At 42.0% G+C, this 25,668-nt stretch overlaps 2 protein-coding genes and 1 pseudogene across 2 annotated transcripts; all 3 read right to left on the reverse strand.

Annotated features, from left to right (window-relative positions):
- Positions 1–17,957: 17,957 nt before the first annotated feature.
- LOC128859339 (retinol dehydrogenase 12-like) lies at positions 17,958–19,818 on the reverse strand. The gene is made up of 2 exons (XM_054096292.1): positions 19,690–19,818; positions 17,958–19,619 (listed from the first exon to the last, which is right to left on the reverse strand). Exon 2 carries the CDS (start codon positions 19,609–19,611, stop codon positions 18,565–18,567), a length of 1,047 nt encoding a protein of 348 aa, XP_053952267.1. The 5' UTR covers positions 19,612–19,619; positions 19,690–19,818; the 3' UTR covers positions 17,958–18,564.
- Positions 19,819–21,003: 1,185 nt separating this feature from the next.
- Positions 21,004–22,569, reverse strand: LOC128859337 (retinol dehydrogenase 12-like). The gene is made up of 2 exons (XM_054096291.1): positions 22,378–22,569; positions 21,004–22,290 (listed from the first exon to the last, which is right to left on the reverse strand). The coding sequence occupies exon 2, from the start codon at positions 22,277–22,279 to the stop codon at positions 21,224–21,226; it is 1,056 nt and encodes a 351-aa protein (XP_053952266.1). The 5' UTR covers positions 22,280–22,290; positions 22,378–22,569; the 3' UTR covers positions 21,004–21,223.
- A 138-nt stretch (positions 22,570–22,707) lies between these two features.
- Positions 22,708–24,495, reverse strand: LOC128859338 (retinol dehydrogenase 12-like; annotated as a pseudogene).
- Between the last annotated feature and the right edge of the window lie 1,173 nt (positions 24,496–25,668).

Genomic DNA, 25,668 nt, shown 5'->3' on the forward strand with positions numbered 1-25,668 from the left:
CGCCACGGATGATATAATTAAAACTGTTTCGTCATTAAAAAATAAATATGGTGGTAAAAAAATGTTAACGGAAGGTGTAATAAAAGACTCTATGGAGTACTTGGGATATACATATGATTGCCTAATCAATGAAATCTTCTCTCAAGGTATTTTCCCGGAGTGCTGGAAAATCTCTGTAGTTATTCCAGGGGAAAAGATTAGAGGAACAACAAAACCAGAAGAACTGCGTCCTATAAACACATTGCAATGTGATGAAAAAATAATTGAAACAATAGCCAAAGACCAACTGCTACAGTATCTTGATGACCATCAAATTATAATACAGGAACAATCTGGGTTTAGATCTAAGCACTCGTGTGAATCGGCAATAAACTTGGTAATTACAGAGTGGAAAGAAAATTTGTCAAAGAAGGAGATCACAATATCAGTTTTTTTAGACTTGAAAAGAGCTTTTGAAACCGTAGACAGAGACAATTTAATAAAGAAGCTACACAATGTTGGCGTACAAAACCAATCTTTAAATTGGTTTGAAAGTTATCTAAGCGGTAGAAGACAAAAAACGGTAATAGGAGATGCTGTCTCTTCAGAAATAGATGTTCCAATAGGATTGCAACAGGGCTCTGTGCTCGCACCAATATTATTCATAGTATACATCAATGATGTTATTAAATACCTAAAATTTTGTAAAATTCGTCTATTCGCGGATGATGCCTTATTAACTCTGAGTGCTCCAACAATGGAAGAAGCTATATCTAAAGTGCAAACAGATTTAAATACGATATACATATGGCTGTGCCATAACAAACTGAAAATTAACATCGATAAGACAAAATATATGCTGATGACAAGAAGAACAGTGGATCCAGACATTATAACGCTGAATATTGCAAATAATCCCTTGCAAAGAGTTGATAAAATAAAGTATTTGGGAATAATCATTGATGATAAGCTAAAATTCGATGAGCACTTGAAATATACAGAGGCGAAACTAGGTAAAAAGATAGGTATTATGTTCCGCTCATGTAAATTTATCAGCAAGAAATACAAAATTATGGTGTATAGATCAATGATTGAGCCTCACTTCATTTACTGTCCGACAATTCTATTTACGCTCACCGACACTCAAATCTCGAATCTACAAAAGAAACAAAATAAAGCGATGCGTTTTATTTTAAGAAAACGATACGACACGCCAATTCTAGAAATGCTCAGAGAATTGAATTGGCTCAGTGTGAAACAACTAGTGACATACTACACTTTGAAATTCATACATAATATAAAATTAGGCAATCTACCTGGATATCTAAGTAATAGAATGATATACAACAGTGAAATTCACAACTACCAAACAAGAAATATTTAAGAAACTTTTATATGAGTATTCTAAGCTTTCCATAGCATTTAGATAGTTAGAAATATATAATTGAAATTTATTGTGCCAATAATACCCACCTTATATACTTGAAGTTTGTTCAGTATATACTTTATATCTTTTAGTAGTTTTAATGTAATTTTGCCAATATTATCTAGGTCTATAAGACCGTAATAAATAAATAAATAAATAAATAAATAAAATCTCTGTTGTTGAAGTGAGGGGAGTGATGTGAGCTTGCTCTGCCGACGTGTTAGCTGCGGGGTGTATCAGTGACCAGCCCCTTCGGGCCCTAGTCAGGGAGTGTGTATTGGACGCAGAGGTAGTAGTATGCGTTGCCCCGGGTGAGCTCCGGTCCATCTGTGTTTTCCGGGACCGGTAAAGCGAAGAACAGGCCTCAGGGAACTGGGGTAGGGGCACCGTCTCCAAGGGTATACCCGTTCCTGTTTATTTCGGCCCGCCCCCCTACACACGATGCGCTGGTAAACAAAAAAGAATGGAAAAATATATGAGAAATACAACTAAAAACAGCAGTAACATTTATGGTGCCATTATGGGCAGCCTTTAAGCGTGCACCAAAGCTGGGACGGAGTCCTATCAAGACGCTCAGTGTAGAAAGGCCTGAGAGAGCAAAATCGTCGCCACCTGCGCTGCAAGAAAGCAATGAGAAAGCAGCACAATCGAGTAATGATACCTTAACGCTTCTTGGTGAGACGATTGGGAAGTTGACAGAAGCAATGCGTCTACCGCAACGCTCGATTAACAACCATATAAGGGAACTCCTCGAAAAGATCACTAAGCTGCACTCGAGAGCTCAGGAAGAAGCGAAAAGCAAGGAAGCCAAGCGAAACATTCTTGGAAGTGTAACGACTGAAGGAACACCGAAAAGACCACGCGACGATAAGCAACCGAGTAGAAAAACGCCACCCAAAAAAAGCAAGACCACACACGAAGAAGAACACAAAGTGTCAGCAAGTGCAGACAAAAAAGCCAAAGGAGAGAGTAATGCCAAGAGGACAAACGGGGATATGGAAAAAGGCTGGATGAGTGTCAAGCGCAAACCAGTCAAGAAGAAAGTGACAAATAAACCACCCCCGAGGCCGGATGCGATTGTCATTGCGCGTGCTGGAACAATGACGTACAGTGACATTCTCAGGTTGGTTAAAAAAGATGATGCCCTGCAAGAGCTCGGCGAAAACGTTACGCGCATAAGAAAGACGGCCAAAGGCGAAATCCTGCTTCAATTGAAAAAAGAGCAGATGGCCAATACAGGAGTATACCAGAAGAAGATTGGCAAGGTGCTAGGTGACCAGGCACAAATCAAAGTCCTAACCCACGAGATGTTGGTGGAGATCCGTGATTTAGATGAAATCACAACCAAAGAGGACATAGGTGAGGCAATACGAACGCAAGTTAAGGGGCTTAACCTATTTAGTGAAAACACAATAAAAAGCGTTAGAGCGGCGTATGCAGGCACGCAAACAGCGGTGATAAGCCTACCAGCACTGGACGCAAGGCTACTGCTTGAGAAGCAAAAACTAAAAATCGGCTGGGGGGTATGCCGAATAAGAGAAAAGCCTGACTTGAGGAGATGCTACATATGCCTGGAGTATGGACACCTAGCGAGGGCGTGTACAAACGAAGATGACAGAAGCCAGAACTGTCTCAAATGTGGAGAAAAGGGTCACCAAGCGAAAGTATGCGAGAAAAAACCTTTCTGCGGAGCTTGTAAAAGAAATGGAAGAGAAGATACAAGCCATCAGATTGGAAGCAGAAAATGTCCCCTGTATCAAGCGGCGTATATTAAAACGAAAAAATGAGGATTGAGCAAATCAATCTAAACCATTGCGAGGCTGCACAAGAGCTCCTTAAACAAAGGGTATACGAAAATAAGGTGGATGTTGTGCTAGTCAGCGAACAGCATAAAAACCTAAACGTCGGAACGTGGGTCTCGGACAGGAAAAGTAAAGCTGCTATCTGGGCCTGTGGAGGAAATACCCTGCAGGACAAACCGCACACCGACAGTGATTACTATACTCGAGCAAAAATACGTGGCATTTATTTCTACAGTTGCTACGCGCCACGGAAACTGACGCAAGTAGAGTTCGAAAACCTACTGGATGAACTTGTGCAAAACGCTCGCGGCACCACACCAAACGTGATTGCGGGTGATTTCAATGCGTGGGCCTTGGAATGGGGTAGCAGATACACCAATAAAAGGGGAGATGCCTTGATTAAGGCATTCTCACTGCTTGATGTGGTTCTGCTAAACACTGGGGGAAAAAACACCTTCGAAGTGAATGGTCGTGCATCAATAATCGACATCACTTACGCCAGCAGGGCTCTAGTACGATCAGCAAGCTGGCAAGTGAGTGACTTTTATACAGGCAGTGACCACCTTGCCATTAAGGTGGACTTTTCGCATGGAAAAGAAACCGCACAGAGAAAACAGAATAAGGGTTGGAGGGTGGAGGGTGGAGGGTGGAGACGCTTGATGAAGAAATGTTCCAAATCATGCTAGAAAAGACCCCACCTAGCACCAACGATGTGGAACTTCAGGCGGAGCTGCTAGTAAAACATGTTAGCAGAGCTTGCGATGCCGCTATGTGCAGGAAAAGACAGAGCGCTCCCAGAAAGCCTGTATACTGGTGGAACGAGGAGATCAGCACCCTAAGAAGCGAATGCAAAAAAGCAAGGCGCCTTTCCCAAAGGAGTTATGGGTTGGCAGAACACTACAGGCTCCGCGAGAACTATAAAAAGAAGCTGAAACAATTAAAGAAAGCCATTAAAAGCAGCAAGGCAGCCAGCTTTAAAGAACTGTGTCAGAATGTGGACGAAAACCCGTGGGGTGATGGCTACAAACTCGTTATGGCCAAGGTCAAAGGAGGTAGAGGACAGGCGCCAACTTGTCCCATTCTCTTAGAAAAGATTGTACAGACACTCTTTCCAAAGCAAGACATACAACCAAGCCAGACCCAGTTCCACGCAGCAGAAAATAGTGTCACAATCAGTGAAGCAGAGGTGATTATGGCAACGGAAACTTTCGGCAATGCTAAGGCTCCAGGACCTGACGGCATTCCGAACAAGGCGCTGAAGATCGCTATCAGGCGCAACGCAAAGCCATTTGCAGAACACTTCACCAAGTGTATAAATGAAGGCATGCTTCCGAAAGTATGGAAGAAACAACAACTAGTCCTACTTCAGAAACCAAATAAGCCAGCGGGTGACCCAAGTTCTTATCGGCCACTCTGCATGATAGATACTATGGGCAAAATCCTGGAGAAACTAATCTGCACGCGCCTGGAACAGCACCTGGAGAAAGTGCCGGCTGAACTATCTGAACATCAGTTTGGTTTCCGAAAAGGTCGTTCAACCATCGATGCCGTCAGGAGGGTGACAAACATTGCATGTAAGGCTATTGAGGGTGACAGGTGGATGCATGGTAATAAAGAATACTGTGCAGTTGTCACTCTGGATGTTAAGAACGCCTTCAACTCGGCGTACTGGCCACATATTATAAAGGCTCTTGAAGAAAAAAAAACCCCAGCATACTTAGTACGGGTTATAAACAGTTATCTGTCGGAAAGAGTACTTCTGTACAATACAGATGAAGGTCCAAAGAGATACGCAGTGACGGGCGGAGTACCGCAGGTTTCTGTACTGGGCTCGATGCTATGGAATGTATTATATGATGGGGTACTGCAACTCCCAATGCCGAGGGGAGTGCAAATAATAGGATACGCAGACGACATTGCGTTGACCATAGTCGCCAAAACAATCCCCCAGATCCAGAGTATCTGCAGCGAGGCAACAACAAAGGTCAAACAATGGCTAACGGCGGTTAAACTCCATCTAGCCGGGCAAAAAACAGAAGCAGTTCTCGTTACGAGTAGAAAAAATTAGAAACGACCACACTAAACATTGATGGGTTCAACGTCACAACACAGGCGGCGCTACGATATTTGGGTGTAATGATCGATGCTCGACTAAGCTTCAGGGAGCACATTAAAAAAGCATGCGGAAAGGCAGCCATGGTGACGGCGGCACTGTCAAGGATTATGGCCAACATTGGTGGTCCCACTCAGAGTAGAAGAGCGCTCCTGGCTAGAGTTACCCAGTCTACACTCATGTATGCAGCACCCATATGGGGTAAAGCCCTGATACAGAAAACGTACGCGAAGAAGGCGGAAATAGTTTTTAGACTTATTTCCCTTAGAGTTGCCTGTGCTTTCAGGACAGTGTCGTGCGAAGCAGTATGTGTCATATCGGGTATCATGCCACCAGATATAATGGCCTCTGAACTGGGTAGAGTGTACGACAAAGTCAAAAGCCTAAACAGGCGATTAACGGCGGAATAGCGTAAAGAAGAAAGGCGGGGGAGCATAAGTGAGTGGCAAAATCGCTGGGACCAATCGACAAAAGGGAGATGGACGCATAAACTTATCAGAAGCGTACAGGCCTGGGTTGAGAGAGGACATGGAGACACAGATTACTATCTCACACAGTTCCTGACGGGGCATGGATGCTATAGAGAGTATCTCCAAAGACTCGGCCACGAGGACGCAGCTGACTGCTCGTTCTGCGGCAACGGTAGTGAGAACGTGGAACATGTCTTCTTCCCCTGCCCGAGATACGCATCTGAAAGAATGTGCATTGAAGAAATCATAAAAGAAAAAATAACCCCGGGCAACATTGTAGATCACATGCTGCAGTCGAAATTGGTGTGGGCCAAGATGAAAGAATGGTCCGCGAATGCGTTACAGGAACTGCGGAAAAAGGAATGGGAACGCAGTAAGGAACGAAGACAAAGAAGTAATGAAGGGTAGACGGAGAGAGAAATACAAATGAAGAGCCATAATGGCTAGCTTGGCCCTGCGATGCAATGCTTAAACGGCGGTACCGCAGGGCAAACGAAAGCTACAGAGGTCGGAGTTAGGGTTTAGTACGTAGGTGTACTGTTTCGCAAGTCCAGTTTAGTAGTAATACTGACTGTGCGTGGTCCCGAATGAGGTGCACCTTTAGCGATCAGTATGAATCGTGCATGCCGTCTGTATTGACGGTATCTATGTAAGATTCCCCCTTCGGATAAAAAAAAAAAAAACATACCCACGCACGTAGATACATATGTATGGCACGTAGATACATATGTATGGAGGTCGCGCTCCCCAGGGATCGGGCGACTAAGCTGGGCTCTAAGCTACCGTGGGGGTCGGCAGGTTGCGGATAGTCGGACGGCCTGTAGTAGCAGGTTAGTTGCGAATAAGTTCTAACAAATAAGCAGCCCCCGACAATGAGCGGCAGAAACGGAGGAAGCGGTCTAAAAGCTAGCTAATCCGAAGAGGTTCCTGTGACAAAGGCGAAACGACACCGCCTTTAATAAAATAAGTGTTCCCCTCACCATGCAAAGGCATGGTGGAAATACAAAAATCCAGAAGCGACTGACTCATATTGGGCGGCTCCCTGGTCAGCGGCTGTCCCCCATGTTAGGGGCGACTGCTAATTTAATACGATCTACATTAAGACCGAGCCCAGTAAGGTCTTAATTATGATATACTGGAAAATGTTTGGAACATACTGCCACGAGCTGACGGCTGCACTATTCTGTTTCTTTAGTAAGCAGAGTGAAATCTAGCTGAAATGGAATTCAGGTTAATGGTGCAGCCGCCCCCACCCCGTTGAAACATGGCAAAGAACGCTCCATATCCCGTCGCCATTAAGTGTCGGCGTAGGTCTAGATGTAACATTCCTAGTTAGCACTGATTCGGCTCTGAACTTAGGCTCTCATAAGAAGCCTTCGTCAACCCTCGCATGGCCTCCCTGCTTGCAAAGATAACCATGGAATCATGAACAAGTGACTACGCACCGGGATAGGGATAACGGCTTACGAGTTGGGGTCCAAAAACTATGAATATAAGCAAACACAATGTAAACACCCTAGAAGAAGTTAAAATAGCAGCAATTAATCCATCGTTGGATCTGCCAAAAAAGACTGCAGACGGCAGTAACAGCAGCGGGGAGCTGGTAAAAAACCCCTTTCAAAGGAGCTCGAGACTGGCTCATTCGCCTCCGTTGATTGGAAGAACTCGATCTGCGTCACCATGCATGTAGTACAGCAGTGTCGCAAAGGAGCCCACAACAGAAGAGCTCAACCGCAGCATCAGTGCTAAAATTAAAGAGCTAACGGAGATGATGGAACTCTCGAAGCGTAATATTAACCAGCCAATGCGTGATCTGGTTTCGAGCATTTCTGAGCTCCATAAGAAGTTAGAAAGGTCGATTCTCGAAAGGTCGAAAAGTGCAAACCAGCTCCGAAGGATGGAACACGGTAATAAATAAGAAAAACCGTAAAGGAAACAACAATAAAAGTCCAAAAATAGACGAGAAACAAAGAGACGAAGCAAACACGAGGGGAAATCGCAGGCGACAGAGACCGCCCCGTAAAGACGCGATCGTTGTGAAAAGCGTTGGCAATGTCTCATACGCTGACATTCTGAAACGTGTGAAAACGACGAAATCACGACGAAAGACGAAGTCCATGAAGCTATAACTAGCCAATTCAAGGAACTAAATGTGCCTTTGTCTGCAGTTGCGAACTTGCGAAAAGCTTATGATGGGACGCAAACGGCGACCCTTAAAGTTACACCAGAGATCGCCACTAAGCTTACAGCAGCAGGCAAAATACGGATTGGCCTAGTTATCGGCCGTATTAGAGAAAAACTTGACCCGAAAAGGTGCTTCAAGTGCATGGAGTACGGGCATGTCGCCGCGAGATGCAAAAGTAAGGACGACTTCACCAAGTCCTTCTTTAAAAGCGGCAGTAAAGATTACCAGGCGAAGAGTTGTACCCAAACAGCAAGTTGCTTAATTTGTAAAAAGAAACAAATAAGCGAAACCGCACACGCGATGACTAGCAACAAGTGCCCTTTATATCAAAGAGCACTCAAAGAAATGCGACATAAATGAAGTTTCTCCAACTGAATTTAAATCACTGCGAGAAGGCTCAAAGCCTGCTCGAACAGTCTGTACGAGAGCACAAAATAGATATTGCAATACTCAGCGAACCTTATAAATACGGAAATGGGAATGATGCCCACGACGTGCCCGGTTATTCTGCGCAACGTGGTCAAAACATTGTTCCCCCAACAGCAAGGCATCGCAGCCAACGCTGCCAGCTGTATGGAAGACGATGGAAATCGATGCCTGGCCAAGGCTGACGAAATTTTGCACATTTGCAAACTGATCAAAGGCAATAAGGCACCCGAGCCCGATGCGATCCCGAATGAAGCTCTTAAGTTGGCCACCCAAAAGCATTCAGAAATCTTTGTGGATGTTTACAACTCCTGCTTAGAAGAATGCACATTCTCGAAAGAGTGGAAACTGCAAAAGCTAGTGCTAATACCAAAAGGGTCTAAGCCGGCGGAAGATCCCTCAGGCTACCGCCTACTATGCTTACTGGACACGGCAGGGAAAATATTAGAGAGGCTAATTGTAAATCGCCTGGAATCTTCCATCGATAGTGCCGGAGGGTTATCGCCGCACCAATACCACAGATGCTGTTATAGCGGTTAAGCGCATTGCTCACAAAGCGATTGAAGGTTCTCGCTGGCTCTACGGAGATAAATAGTATTGCCTAGTCACAACGTTAGATGTAAAAAATGCATTTAATACAGCAAACTGGGACGAAATCCTAAATGCGCTGGAGAATTTCCGAGTCCCAGCCTACATTCGGAAAATCGTTGCAAGCTACTTCACTAACAGAGTGCTGCAATACAAAACCGACGAAGGAATGAAAAGGTACAGAGTAACCGGAGGAGTACCACAGGGGTCAGTGTTGGGCCCACTCCTCTGGAATATAATGTACGTTGGAGTTTTGCGTCTCCAACTACCTCCAGGATCCCAAATCATAGGGTTTGCTGATGACATTGCAATCGTAGTCGTTGCTAAATTCCTAAACCAGGCCGAAGCGATTTGCAACCAAGCGGTCGAAATCACAAAAGATTGGCTGCGCATTAGTGGTTTAAGCCTTGCAAACCATAAAACAGAGGCTGTTCTCATCTTCTTCTTCTTCTTAATTGGCGCGATAACCGCTTACGCGATTTTGGCCGAGATTAACAAAGCGCGCCAGTCGTTTCTCTCTCGTGCTAACCGGCGCCAATTGGTCACACCAAGTGAAGCCAAGTCCTTCTCCACCTGATCTTTCCAACGCAGAGGAGGCCTTCCTCTTCCTCTGCTACCACCAGCTGGTACCGCATCGAATACTTTCAAAGCCGGAGCGTTTGTATCCATTCGGACGACATGACCCAGCCAACGAAGCCGCTGGATCTTTATTCGCTGCGCTATGTCTATGTCATCGTAAAGCTCATACAGCTCATCGTTCCATCGTCTACGATATTCGCCGTTGCCAACGTGCAAAGGTCCAAAAATCTTACGCAGAATCTTTCTCTCGAACACTCCAAGAGTCGCTTCATCGGATGTTGTCATCGTCCAAGCTTCTGCGCCATACGTTAGGACGGGCATGATGAGAGTCTTGTAGAGTGTTAGTTTTGTTCGTCGAGAGAGGACTTTACTGCTCAATTGCCTACTTAGTCCAAAGTAGCACTTGTTGGCAAGAGAGATTCTACGTTGGATTTCAAGGCTGACATTGTTATCGGTGTTAATGCTGGTTCCTAAATACACGAAGTCTTTTACAACCTCAAAATTATAACTGTCAACAGTGACGTGGGTTCCGATACGCGAGTGCGCCGACTGTTTGTTTGAAGACAGGAGGTACTTCGTTTTGTCCTCGTTCACCACCAAACCCATTCGCTTTGCCTCTTTATCCAGTTTGGAGAAGGCAGAACTAACAGCGCGGTTGTTAAGGCCGATGATGTCAATATCATCGGCATACGCCAGCAATTGTACGCTCTTATAAAAAATTGTGCCTGAGCGATTAAGTTCTGCGGCTCGTACGATGCTCTCCAACATCAAGTTACTGATCGCCATTCACTTGGCTGTTCTCATCAGTAGCAGGAAAATAGTAGAAACAGCAAATCTCAGAGTAGGTGACCACGCACTAGAATCTAAGCTGTACATCAAATATCTTGGGGTAATGATTGACCACAGGTTGAGCTTTAAACAGCACCTAACATACGCCAGCGATAAAGCAGCGAAGGCTGTAACCGCATTGACACGTATTATGATGAATACGAGAGGACCTAAGCAGGCTTCTAGGAAGTTGCTTAGCAGTGTGGTATCGTCTATCTTGCTATATGCGGTACCAGCCTGGGTCGAAGCAACTAACTGCAGCACATACATGAAAGGCATTAAATCGGTATACCAGTTATGTGCCCTCAGGGTGTGCTATGCATTCCGCACAGTATCGGAAGATGCTGTATTAGTCCTCGCGGGTATGCTACCAGTTAAGCTGACTGCACTAGAATTCGCCGAAATAAAAAAACATCGAGTGGATCCAGCACAGCTGACTAACCGAAGGACTGAACGGGAGCGAAGCATCCGTACTTGGCAGGAGGAATGGAGGAACTCCATGAACGGACGATGGACATATCGATTGATCCCGAATATCACAAGATGGATAAATCGAAAGCATGGTCAGATAGATTTCTACCCAACCCAAGTACTTAGTGGGCATGGATGCTTTAAGGCTTATCTGCATAGATTTAGGCACGAAGATGACCCGTACTGCACCTTTTGCGACTGTCTAGTTGAAGATGCAGAACATGTTTTCTTTGTCTGCCCTCGTTTCGAGCTGGAAAGAGTAGAATTGAGTGATGGGTGGGGAAGCCAATAATGATTAGCAACCTAGTAGATTTCATGCTTGACTCAGAAGAACATTGGTCCGCTGTCAGTAACATGGCAAGGATAGTAATTACCAAGCTGCGTCGCAATGAACAACAGCGCAGATTGTTACGTAGAGGCAATAGGCCACACCCCTCCCGTGAAGTAGTACCTAGTAATACTTAACGGTATTAGGAATCACCAAATTGCGTCACGTTGAACAGCAGCGCAGATTTTCAAGTAGAGGCAATAGGCCGCTCCCCCTCCCGTAAAGTATTACCTAACGGTCGTCCCGAGGGAGGGAAACGGAGCTGGGCTGGGTATTTAGTGAGTGAGTGAGTCGTAAAAATCTGCACCTGTACGCACGATATGAGATTCATTCAGAAATATTTATGTACATATGTATGTACACTTCATATTCACCTCAGTATATACATATGTATGTATGTATGTACATATATGCGTAGACTCTATGCACACCAAACTGCATATTTTCCATCTACATACATACATATATTTGAACCTACATAGTGGATACAAATGTACATATCGTTGGCTATTTGCAGTCTACACTATCTGTGTGCATGCATCCGTATCCACAGTGTGCCAGAAGGTAGAAATTAATGCATAATCCGGCTCTTCTACCAACTGTATCTTTTTTCTTTGCTTCTGGTATTGCTTTTGCTGCTGCTCGAAATATTTTGCTGCAGTGTCCGCTGTGCCTTCATGAGAAATGGCAAATATGTGTGTATGTATATATGTACATACATACATCCATCCAGACACTGCCGGATGACTGTAGTGTTCATATACATACATGTACAATGGAAAAAAACAGAGCGAAAACAACGCAGAACCGCTGCTAAACAAAACGAATTATAAGCAATGGAATTTTCCACTCGTTTTATGTGAAATTTGCGCTGAGTGTATTAACCCCCTTGTTGCTACAGCAACTCAGCTAGAAAAAAATGCATACGAGTCAAGTATTTCGTTCTGAAAAACTACCCTTAAACATTCCGACTGTTTCATCGAAAATTAGTGGAAAATTTCGCAGTTCTAAAAGGCCATCATACCAGGCAGGCCATCATAGATGACTAGATGTGAAACTCTTTTTCTCGTGAGAGCGCTGAAAAATGTGCATTTTTTATAACATTTTCCAATATTGCCACACCGGTAGAAACATGAATTGGGTATTTTTGAACCAAAGGTCAGGAATTTTTAGTTTCCACACCACCATTGAGGTTAGTATTTAGTGTGCGGTTGCCCAATATACTAAAAATAAGCACAATCCGTATGAAATATGTACATAAATAAGCAAAAAATTTAAAATTTTTTATGTAAATGAAATTATTTAAAACTGAAATACAAAAGTAATTTAATAATAATAAAGTAATGAACGCGAAAAACATAAGGTATAATTAAAAACATGACTTATTGCGATTTTGTAATATAACACAGAAATTGGGTAACAAAAAAAATTCTCAAACAACGAACAGAATAAGTTAAAGATTTCCTTTAATTTTTGTAAAATATCTCAAACACAAATTCACTTCCCTTACCTACGCTTTTCAACCATAGAATATTTACGTATATACAAATTTACATAAACCAACACACAGTTTTCAATAAAATTACATTATGTACATAAGACTAATTAAAAGTAGAAGTCGAAAAGGATATAACGAGCTTTGGATTCTACAAACTCACTTAAATTCAAATTATTACATTTCAATTGAATTAATTTTAAGACAAATAATTATAAACATTTCAACACGTCACATCTATGATAGATAACTAGATGTGAAACTTATTCATTTTGAGAGAGAGCGCGCCCATGAGGACGTTTAAAAAGTTGGCAGCACTCACACATTATGGGATTTTGATCAGCTGATAGGCGAAATGGCAGAATGCCAGAAGAAACGCGCCAAAAATAACAGACGAAAACAGTTCGTTTTTGCTTAATGGAGAAATGACGTGTTGAAATGTTTATAACTATTTGTCTTAAAATTAATTCAATTGAAATGTAATAATTTGAATTGAAGTGAGTTTGTAGAATCCAAAGCCCGTTATATCCTTTTCGACTTCTACTTTTAATTAGTCTTATGTACATAATGTAATTTTATTGAAAACTGTGTGTTGGTTTATGTAAATTTGTATATACGTAAATATTCTATGGTTGAAAAGCGTAGGTAACGGAACTGAATTTGTGTTTGAGATATTTTACAAAAATTAAAGGTAATCTGCTTTAACTTATTCTGTTCGTTGTTTGAGAATTTTTTTTTTTTTTTTGTTATGCACTTTCTATGTTATATTAAAATATCGCAATAAGTCATGTTTTTAATTATAACTTACGTTTTTCGGGTTCATAACTTTATTATTATTAAATTACTTATGTATATCAGTTATAAATAATTTCATTTACATATACATTTTTAATTTTTTGGCTTATTTATGTACATATTTCATACGGATCGTGCTTATTTTTAGTATATGTAGGTGTTTACGAGTGATATAAGGTTATTGGGCAACCGCACACTAAATACTAACCTGAATGATGGTGTGGAAACTAAAAATTCCAGACCTTTGGTTCAAAAATACCCAATTGATGTTTCTACCGGTGTGGCAATATTGAAAATGTTATAAAAAATGCACATTTTTCAGCGCTCTCACGAGAAAAAGAGTTTCACATCTAGTCATCTATGTTATCTATGCAGGCCATGCAAAATTGAAACGTGGTTATTACATAGCTAAACGTTTGCTTAAAACTTGATAGGTTTAACTGTAAGCATGTTTGTGCACATCGTCGTGCTGAATATTCTTGGCGCTCAAATTGTTTAAGGACTGAAACTGAGGTTACGAGAACTTTCATCGAAATATGTTGAGAAAAACTTGTCAACATAGCTTCAACATTTCTTTGTCAACATGCATATACATATACACATACGTTTATATACATTGCGCATGGTGCTATATTTACATTATTCTACTAACATTTTCATTGCGCGAACTATTTAACATTCTATGTTAATAAACATTATCTCAATTGCTGTTAAGATACATATGTATCTGCTAAAACGGCTGTGAGTGATTTGCGAAAGTGGCCCTGGAATATCTACTTTTAAACTGGTACTGATTAAAAATCAATCATTCACATCTGTCTCACTGGCTTTCAGCGGGTTAATACAGAAAGAAAAATATCGTTTTGTAGTTTATTAAATTGCAGGCGCGCATAAGTAACTCCAACACAGATGGTGTCACTGTTTGTGGAGACACAGTTTTTGCGCTGTGCTCGCTCGTATTTGTTGCTTCATCTATACTACGGATATATATGTATGTATGTGTGTATATCTGTATACACATATAAAACAATGCATGTACGTATATAAGCATGTAAGCAACGTATTTTGTACATTTTCTGCTTGTTGGGTGAATTCGTCCAATGAATAAATACGCAATCGCTCAACGCGACACTAAGTACAAATGAATTAAACCGAGGTAAAATTAATAAAATCGCGTTCTACACTGTAGAGTATGCAATGCATGCCTGTATATACATACATATACATATGTACATATGTGGTTGTATATAGATTTATCTGTTTAAAACTGTAACAATGTGTGCATGGCTTTACTCGGTGATTGCATTTCATAATCCAATTATAATAGATTAATAAAGATTAGTTTTTACGTCGTTTTATGGAATATTTGCAAACTAAGTAAAGCAAATATAAGTCATAAAATATATACATATATGTATGTATATATGTATGTGTGTATGTACATATGTATGTATGTAAAGAAAGGCTGAAGGCAGCTAAGCGCGGCTAAAAATAGTAACTCCCTTAAATGCATGAACTATACACACGATTCGCTTTTTCAGATTTTAGCTTTGAAGTGTATGTACATACGTACATACATATGTTATTTAGGTCAGCATGACAGTAGGAATCAGAGATCAGAGATCACAGCGAGCAGAACGATCACCTCTGAACATTGCCAGAAATCTACCTGCCGTAAATGTTTCTGTACAGATGACTTAAGCTTTTTTGACTTTAGACTTAAAACTACTTCTATAAACATACCTCATAACTCATACTTCATATACACTCCATACCATTAATTATATACAGCCATTTTAACATTTTCTGGCTTGGGAGAGTGAAAAAATTTATGTAGGTATGGAGTCGTATATGAAGCCTAAAAATGTTTAAATGGCTAGAAAATATCCAAAAAACAAAAAAAAAAACTGCACTAGTTGAGAGGAAAAGTACGAGAAAAAGGTTTGCTGATATTATATTTTGCATAATTGAATTTAAAATTAAAATTAGGAATTTTTTGAAAATTTTTACTGTATACATACATATATACTTTTGGAAAAGTATACTAGTAGCAAGTAAATTCTTATTTCGAAATAAACTTCGCTCGCGAGCTTTTTTCAGAAATTCATTTATTTGTATTAAGTTTTTTAAAAGAAGACTCTAGAGCGGCTGAACTCCTGAGAGAAGGTGGTGAGGAGTTACATACATAAGTGCCTCCACCATTTAATAATAGACTTATGGGAAATAGAATCCATACCATATGATTCGCTAGGATGCATAATCTTCCCAGTACACAAAAAAGGTGATAAGAGAGTATGCGTGGTATCTCACTGCTTAACACGGCCTACAAGCTCTTTACAAATGTTCTCTATGAACGAATCAACGAATATGCTGTAAGAATAATTGAAGACTACCAATGCGGATTTCGTAGAGGCAACTCTACAATCGACCAATGTTTTGTTCTTAGCCAAATGTTTGAAAAACACTATGAATACGGGCTAGATGTTCACTGCCTGTTCATTGATTTCAAACAAGCCTTCGACAGTGTTAAAAGAGATAGGATCCAGCACATATTGCTTATTCTTGAAATACCTGCCAAACTAATAAGGCTCGTTAGCACAAGGTTCACAAATACACAAGCAAAAGTGATCATTCAAGGGAAGCTCACAGAGTCGTTCCCTATTGAAACAGGTGTAAAACAAGGTGATGCCTTATCAACAGTCATACTCAATTTGATGCTGCACTTTGTCGTAAGGGAAGTCAACAAAGGTGGTACCTTGATAACTAAAACAACCCAAATATGTGCTTATGCAGATGACATCGCTATTCTCTCAAGAAATAGGAATGAGTTAAAAGAAATGTTCTTAAAAATTAACAAAATTGCGAACGGTTTTTGTAAACGAGGGCAAAACCAAATATCTGTTGAAATCGAAATTCGCATGGAAAGAAAAATTTTAAGAAAGATCTTTGGCCCAATAAGAATGGATGATGGTACCTAAAGAATCCGATTGAACTCTGAACTGAACGATCTAACTCAGAACGAGACAGCTGTGCGTTTTGTTAAAGCGCAGCGCATAAGATGGCTAGGACATATGATCCCTATGCCTGTTGACTGTACCATGAAGAAAGCCTTGACAGGAAAGCTAATGGGCGTGAAGGCCAAAGGCAGACCGAGGAACCGTTGGATAGACGCACTGAACCACAATCTTAAGAAGCTGGGATTACGTAACTACGAAGCAACAGCTCAAGATAGACCGATTTGGAGGAGCATTTTGAAGGAAGCTTTGACGCACCCCGCGTTGTAACGCTATGAAAGAAGAAGTTTTTTAAACTTATTGTACACTGTTCAAATTAATCCTATTACAATACTAAATTACTTACATTTAAGATTGCCTTTTTCCCCATTTTCGAAACAGTTTTCCAACTTTATTTCCGAAACGACCTTCAGTTCACGCAACGCGTTACGCTGAATCACTTCTGTGAATGTGAAACTGTTTCCCGCTGAGTGGAGTTTTTATGATAGCTTATTGCGTACTTACGCATTCCCGATTCGGCTACGACGGCATTCGAAAAAAAGAATTCAGCTAGGGCAGGCTGACGCTTTTCTAATTACGAGTCAAAATTTCAAGAAACTCAGAGGAGACCTGAGGGAAATAGAGAACTTTTACTGCAAGAATTTAGCCAGAGCAAATTGGAACCAATGAGTGTTGCGGCTCATTTGGAAGATATTTTTAAATTATCTGGATTTTTCATTATTAGATGGAATAAATATCGGGCCACTACTCTAATTTCTTGTGTAGTATTATAAAAGACTTTTGAGATATGTTTCACGTTGGAAAAAGTTTGCCATTTCTGCCTAGAGTAAAAATAATGCCACGTTTTGAGCTTCAGAAATGTGAAAGATTGATACTGGCATATCTACTGCGTTTGAAATAAATATTTATAAACAAGGGGAATGGCGACACATTTAAAAATCTATTTCAAAAGGCGAATACTTATTTCTCTTTTTCTATCGGCTATAAAATTCTGCCCATTTTATCAGCTTGCCATTGTCAACTGGTATTTTTTGCTGGCACCAAATCAAAACATTAACAGCTGCGAATAATCCATTCATAGAGTGTTTAATTTCTGCAATGATTTCCAACCCATCTGCTGTTCTGTTCCACTTAGCCAGGGGGGAGCAGAACAAACAGTGGGTGGCGCTGAGTTGTGCCGATTAGGTCGATTGCAGTCATCTCAGTGTATATAATGTAAATAAATAGTCAGCTCATGAATAACGAATGTCCGGTCGAGTGCAAGGTGCAAGGGCACGATTTATTCTCGGCCACTCATAGAATTGAGCTGCGCAAGCGATCGTAAGAGGCGGCAGGGCTACAGGGCTACAGGGCTACAGGGCTGGCTGGTAGCCGCGTATACCCAAGCAAACGTTTTTACAATACTATTTCGATTGAATAAAAAGCAATAAGTCTGCGAGCAAAATTTTTATTGGGGAAATGAATTGAGTTCGAAGAAGCACTGACTCAGTACGAATTTGCAAGTCGATCAAAAAAACATATTCAATGCACTTGGAGAGATACTTATGTATGTATGTATGTACACCCAAGACCCATTTCCATATATGTACATAAATGTAAGCAAACAGTATATAAACATTACACATATGCACCTACTTGTGTACGTGCAGATCATAGTTGTTTATTTACGGCATTTGTGGACGCAAATTTTTGGATTGATGAACAACAAAATACGCTAACCGCGAGACGAATAGAGGACTGAGCGTGAAAGCACATTTGAGCGGCCCACTCGTCATTTGCTCTATGGGGGCGTGTGCTCGCATGCGTTGGCCATTGTTTACCGCTTTGTGAGCAATCAATTTATCAACCGAATCGAGTGCCAAGCGGTGTGCGGAGAACCGCCGAAGATGTATTGCTAATCTTCATACCGGCACATCTTTTCACAAATAAATTCTCTTGTTATATAAACCGTTTATTAAATTTATTTATTGTTTTTTTCATTCACTACACACATTGTACCAATATCTACGTGCATACATACATACATATGTATATGTATATTAGTAGTAATTAAATGTAAAGCCAACTAAGAGCGCACGCCATTCACTGTCACCGATTCCATTTCGCTGCTCTTCGCGCCCTCCTTGAGTCCCACCAACCTCTCGCTCTCTGTCCACAGCCAATCAGCCGTTTCTTTACACTTCGCCCACGGTAAAAGCGGCCAACGTATTGAATCGCTGTAGTAGCCGCCTGAAGATTGCTGCAGCGCGGGATCGAGCGCTAAGCGGAGCTGAGTTTGTGCACCGTCCTCCGGCGATTTCCACAAGAATTGCACGAGATAGTGCAACAAGCCAAAGCAGGGGAACTTAATGTGGCGCACGAGTTCCGTGCGCACCACGCCGGGATGACAGCAATTCACCATAACGCCAGTGCTTTCCAACAGCTCAGCCAACTTGCGTGTAAACAACACATTAGCCAATTTGCTCTGCGAATAGGCGCCAAAGAAGCTCGAGTAGCTGCGTTCACTATTCAAGTCATTACGTTTGATGCGCCCAAAAATGTACATGGCCGAGCTTACAACCACAATGCGACTAGGCGCGGAGGCCTTCAGGCGATCCAGGAGCAGGTTCGTCAGCAAAAAGTGCCCAAGATGGTTCACACCCAACTGCTGTTCGAAACCATCGACGGTGAGTTTGCACGGTGTAGCCATGATGCCGGCGTTATTCACCAAAATATCCAAACGTTGCTCCTCGGCGATAAAGCGTGCGGCAAACTGACGCACAGACTCCAACGATGCAAGATCTAGCGTACGGTTGTAGACATGCTGATTGCCTGTGCGCTCGATAATCTCCAGACGCGCGCCTTCACAACGCACTGCATCACGGCAAGCCATATAAACGCGACCGCCTCGACGTGCCAACTCCAAAGCAGTCGCCTTACCGATGCCTGTATTGCAGCCGGTTACAATTACCACCTTGCCATCGATCCGATTTTCTTTGCGATAACGTGGACCCTGTATGCACTTACGCAGCAGCCAGAGGAATAGCACTATGGCGAAAGCGACAAAAGCGGCAGGCAATAGCCAAACCCAAATGCCGTGGAAACATAGTTTTTCCTCTTCCCCATCTGACATACTGCTATCTATATGTGAATGCGAATGAATATGTAAGTAAGCAAGTATTTGTTAGTGCGTTTTACTTAATAAACTAACTTTGTTTGATTAACGCGTGTACTTTGCGCCTTCAGTGGCGAACTTAAACTGACTTCCAAGTCGCAGCACACTCCAACTGGCGACGAAGCGTAATTTCCTCGCTCGCTGCTAAATGTAACCTGACAAGTCAACATGATCTGCGCGCGGTGTTCAACCGCCATAAACTAATATTATTGTGCTTTTTTGGAGGTGGTGAAAGTGGTGGTGGCCCTATATACAGAGGCCATATTACAGAGGTACTAAAGGCAAACGATAGCCTAAATATTTCGGGCAGTTTTGTATTTAAATACAGTTGTCTTCCGCTGCAGTGGTCGCTAAGTGTAGCGTGTAAGCAACACCGCGTCAAATGCACACGCTTTTACAAACTGGTTTATAGCCACTGGCTAAGGTATAAAGATTCTAAGGTAAAAGCACTAAAGGCATTCTAGGCAACTTTGTTAAATGTTCTGAAATATACCCACACACCTACTCTCTTTTTGTGCTGCGACTTCGCAAACTCAATTTGGAAGTAAGAAGAATTTTATGAAATACTGTGCTAACGCGAAACCAGCCTTCACGCCTGCACTACCCGCTTCGTTAGCAAAATTTCTAAAGTCGCTTTATGCGTTTTTACTTGCAAAATTGTTTCCATGATGACTGCTTAGTATTCCCGTCATGCCATCTGTGTTAGTGTTGGCATCTCGCATACTGGCAATTAAACGTCAATGCCATTGTAAGACCGTAGCTGGCAACCGGTTCTCCATGAACTTCCTCGCCACATTCGAGCAATGTTCAATTGTAGCTTACTTGTTTATGAACAACAGTACAACAACAATATGTATATCGTTGCAATAAACGCTGAATGCAAACGTTCCAATTACTGCTGCTGGAACAAAACTTGGCCGCTTCGCAAACGGCTGCACCCTACAACGAGGCATAACGCCTGCGAATTGCTGATAAGAAGTGAATTTCGAAATGAGTTCAATGTCAAAGCGTGATACTCGTAACCGAGAAGCTCCAGTGAGTATTTGGTATTCACTGGTATAGATCACGGCGTACAGAATACTAACATTCTTGGGTAGAGATGAAGAGCGCGACAAAAATAAAAGAAAAACAAAAACAAAAAACTAATCCAAAAAAAGATTCATAGGGAAATGTTAGTGTTTTTTCAGTTCTATTTATATTTTTTTCGTTAGTGTTGGCGATCGAGCGCCGCGATTTGTTAGCACCGGTGGTGTTGGCACAGCGTCAGCGATATTTGTTTACTTGCTTGTTATGCACCAATTAGCAGAAGTCTTTAGTTGTATGGCCTAAAAAGTGTTTACAAGAAATTTATAAAAAATGTGCTAAATTTTTGTGAGTAAACTAAAGTTATTTATTATATTTTTATGCACTTATACAGACTTAGAGACTATGTAAATACGTAAATATGTATTGAAAGAAAAAAAACTGCACGGAAAGCCCCATGCACTCCCACTTGCTCTTTCTTTTATTTCTCATTTTCTTCCACTTACTCTCCCTCTTCCTCTGGCTTTCCTTTGCTCTATCACCTGCTTCACTGATTCACCACAATTGTTTGCACCACATTCTCTCCCTGCAACCCCACCAGTTTCTCACTCTCCTTCCACAACCAATCGGCCATCTCCTTGTCTTTAGCCTTTGGCAATAACGGAAAGCGCATCGAGTCCGCGTAGTAGTCACCAGTGCACTTTTCCAGCGCTGGATCCAACGCCAGCCGCAACGTGGTCTGTGCACCTGCCTTGGGTGTTTTTACGAAGCAAGCAAACAAGCGGAATGAAAAAGCATGGAACCAGTGCTTGGACACGCTATATCGGCCTAATTCTGTGCGCACAATGCCCGGGTGAACACAGTTGACGGTCACTCCGGTATTTTTAAGCAACTCAGCCAGTTTTCGCGTGAACAAAATGTTAGCCAATTTGCTTTGGCAATAGGCACCCAAAAATTTTGAGTAGTTCTTCTCACTATTCAAGTCATCCTTGTTGATGCGCCCGAAGATATAAGCCGCTGAACTCACTACAACAATACGGCTGGGCGCGGCAGACTTTAGACGATCTAACAATAGGTTTGTCAACAGGAAGTGACCCAGATGATTAACGCCAAACTGCTGTTCAAAGCCATCGACGGTGAGCTTGCGTGGCGTAGCCATTATGCCGGCATTATTTATAAGAATATCCAAGCGTTGTTCTTCTGCGAAGAAACGTTCTGCAAACTGCCGCACTGACGGCAATGAAGACAAATCTAGCGTGCGGTTGAATACATTTTGATTCTGTGTACGTTCAATGATCTCTAAGCGTGCGGTCTCGCAACGTGCGGCATCGCGGCAAGCCATGTAAATGCGGCCACCACGACGCGCCAGCTCCATGGCGGTTTCCTTGCCGATGCCCGTATTGCAACCCGTCACAATTACCACCTTACCATCGATGCGGGTCTTCTTGCGATAAAAGGGACCTTGTACGCACTTGCGCAGCAGCCACATGACCAACCCAGCACCGATGCAACAGATAACAACAAGCACCAACCAGGCCCAGGGACCGCGAAAACACAATGATTTTTCCTCGTCTCCCAAAGGGCTCAGCACTTCATCGGACATATTTCTTCACTCTGTTTATGAAATTAAAAAATCACCGATTGTACAATAAGCCAAGTGAATATTAGCCGAGATTTCGCGCGCTTGCGATATATACTTACAAAGCAACTTTCTTTAAGGCGCCGTTACAGCCAACTAACCAACTCACTACCAACTTCCATTGTCATCACTGCGCCACTTAGAGCGAGTAAGCTCGAATTTTAGTAGTTACTTTCAAATTTCGCTCCGTTGCGTAGTAATTTTATGGCTTTCTTTTAATAACCCACAGGCTAATACACTGCCTACTACGTCCGCCAACCGGCAAATACTAATGCCGTGGCTTCGAAGTGGTGGCAATTGCGATGGAATGAGATACCAACACAAACAGATAAAATACCAGTTTTTCTGTTCGGTGTACACCTTTCGCTGCCACTCAGAGCTGCAGCTCTTAAAGCAGAGGTAAGTTTTATTAATTTCGTTTTAATTTTTTCAGGTGTGCGAGTAATTAGCACCAAAATCTAGGCTAGAAGGCACGCTACAGTGCGCATGTAGATGGAAGATCATGGGGAAAAGATACGTGGGAGTTTCACTGCGATATGGGACTGTGCTGTAGAAGCTATCTTTGAAAGTGTGCTCTGCAGTCTTGCATTTTAGTTGAATTTCACACACAGCAACATTTTTTTATTCAATATTTTATTCTACAAACAAAATCGTTTCGCCACCTCAACTTCTCTTGCTCAACCCTCTGCTCCCCGATTCTCGATTGTTCACACTGCGATTGTTTCAATGCGGTCACTATTGGGCATTTCCACCATCTTCTCACTCTCGCGCCACAACCAATCGGTCATCTTTTTATCTGTGGCCCATGGTGGCAGTGGCCATTGAATGTAGAATAATAGCCGCCAGTTGACCGTTCTAATTTGGGATCCAATGCCAAGCGCAGCGCAGTCTGTGCACCAGCTCGAGGTGTGCGAGCCAATGGGCTGAAAAGTTGATCAAGAATGAACCACAGCCATGCCGGTTTTTGATTTTGAAACATCAATTTAGTGCGCACGATGCCGGGATTACAGCTATTCACCGTTACGCTCGTACCATCCAGTATTTTCGATAGTTTGCGCGTAAAGAGAATATTAGCCAATTTACTATTGCTAAAGGAACCAAAGAATTTCGAATAACGCAGCTCGCTGTTCAGATCGTCTTTATTGATGCGCCCAAAGAGGTGCATGAAGGAGCTTATCACGATCACGCGGCTTGGTGCTGCAGCCTTTAAGCAGTCCAGCAATAGATTTGTCAGTAAGAAATGCCCCAAATGGTTGACACCGAATTGATACTCAAAACCATCGGCCGTAAGTGAACGAGAATTCGTCATAACATTCGCATTATTCACCAAAATATCTAAACGCTGTTCCTCCGTCATAAACCGTGCGGTGAATTGACGCACAGACTCCAGGGAAGCCAGACCCAGCGCACGATTGTAGACTTGCTGATTGCCGGTGCTGTCGATGATTTCCAGACGCACAGCCTCGCAAAGCGCAGCATCGCAGCAGGCCATGTAAATGCGTGCTCCGCGTCGAGCCAGCTCCAAAGCGATCTCTTTGCCAATACCCGCATTGCAACCAGTAATGATGACGACTTTGTCGTCGATGCGATTACGTTTGCGATAGAATGGACCTTGTATAATTTTGCGCAGAATATAGGCTATGAGAGCCACAAGAAAAACAATAAGAAATATTTGTATGGTCCAGGCCAGAGCACCGTAAAAGCAGAGTGTTTTAGGCGCGAGTGTCGAAGGTGTACTCAAGACAAGCTCCTCTGCCATGGTGGTGCAACTAAGCGTATGCTACTATACTGTCTATTTTCTTTTCTCACAAATGACCAGACTGGTTCAGGAGAACTTTTAAACTGATTTTAATATAACGTGTCCTTTTAAAATTTTGTCAGGCTTTTGGTAAACGTTTCGTGTTACCAACTACATATGCATGTGTTTTGGACATTTTGGTAAGATGTTGCCTTGACACATTTGAAAGTATTGGATATTTTTTTCTACTGCATCAAATTTTTCGCCTCTTCTTTAATGAATTATTAAATATTGCGTATCTTGACGCTTCAACCTGTTTCGGCAGTCCAAGTTGTAATAAAAGAGTGTTTGGAACTACGCCATGCTCGTGAAGTCGAGAAAAGCAAAATTATAGGTGCACGTTAAATAAACCAGAATTTATAATTACAAACAATTAAAGCAACTTAAGAAACCTTTGCAACGGCTCCATACTGTGGCACTAATAAAAAGAGAAAACATGAAAATAAGAAATATGTAAATCAAAAATGTATTTGCCTTGTTGCCCATTCTTATTAGATGAGGTGAATAACATTCATAGTTTCTCTGTTTTGATTCTGCAATTGAAGTGAAAGTTGTTTTTTGTTGCCGCTTTGGTCGCGTGCGAGTATTCTCGCGTCACCATCGCAGCTTGCTTTCGCTCGTTTTGGCTCTCTGTTGAAGTTAAATATTTCCCTTGTATATAAATATGTAAATACGAGTATATCAAAGCAAACGGAGAGCAGCGAGCGCCAAAAGCCACAGTGGCCTGAAAAAAGTTTACGCTGCTTCCCCGTGTTTGGCTGCCTCGCATAACTTTAGGAGCCAACGAACGACCGTTCGCTTAAAAGACTTTCCGCTGACTTTTGGAACTCTTTCACTTCACTTTAAAGTGTTCTATTGTAAACATTTTAAACAATGAACAAATAAATATTGGCCACTATTACTATCAGCTGGCCAATTGTCATTTAGTGTCCTTGAAGCATTGGAAAACACAACTCAGCCATAAACCTACAACCCTTGCGCACCACATTTCGGCCTCTCTGGAAATAACGAACTCATGCGGCACTATGAAATACGCGCACAAAGTGTAACACCCGATAAGCAGCGTAGTGCATTGCATATACATACATACTTATATTTACATGTGAATATACAGCATGAGTAGTAGTACACTGGAAAAACAAGCCCCAGTTTCAGGGGAATAAACTTGGGGGTGTTGCTTGTCCCACTTGGAACAAAGTTTTTCATATGGAGCTGTCGTGTTCTTCCGCACGTACACATCTAGGAGCAGTAAACCTACTGATTCCCATAAAAAATAGTGTAACAGTTTTCTAATACTCACAAATTTGTCTGCCTTTTACTTTGATTTTTCGTCTATGCGCTTTTATGACTCCCACTGCCTCTCTAGCAAGACACAGTTTCTTTTCGCTACTAATTCACTTCCTATTGGGGTGCTGCGTGCTTTCATCGACTAACCTGAGTGTAGGTCATGTCTTTGTTGATTTGCTTGTGGGGTGGAACTTTAAATGAAATATATATTGCAAACTTATTATTAAAAGGTATAGGTTGCTTTAATTTTATGCGTTGCTTTTTGTGC

Source organism: Anastrepha ludens, chromosome 3, assembly GCF_028408465.1.
Source record: "Anastrepha ludens isolate Willacy chromosome 3, idAnaLude1.1, whole genome shotgun sequence".
NCBI lineage: Eukaryota > Metazoa > Arthropoda > Insecta > Diptera > Tephritidae > Anastrepha > Anastrepha ludens.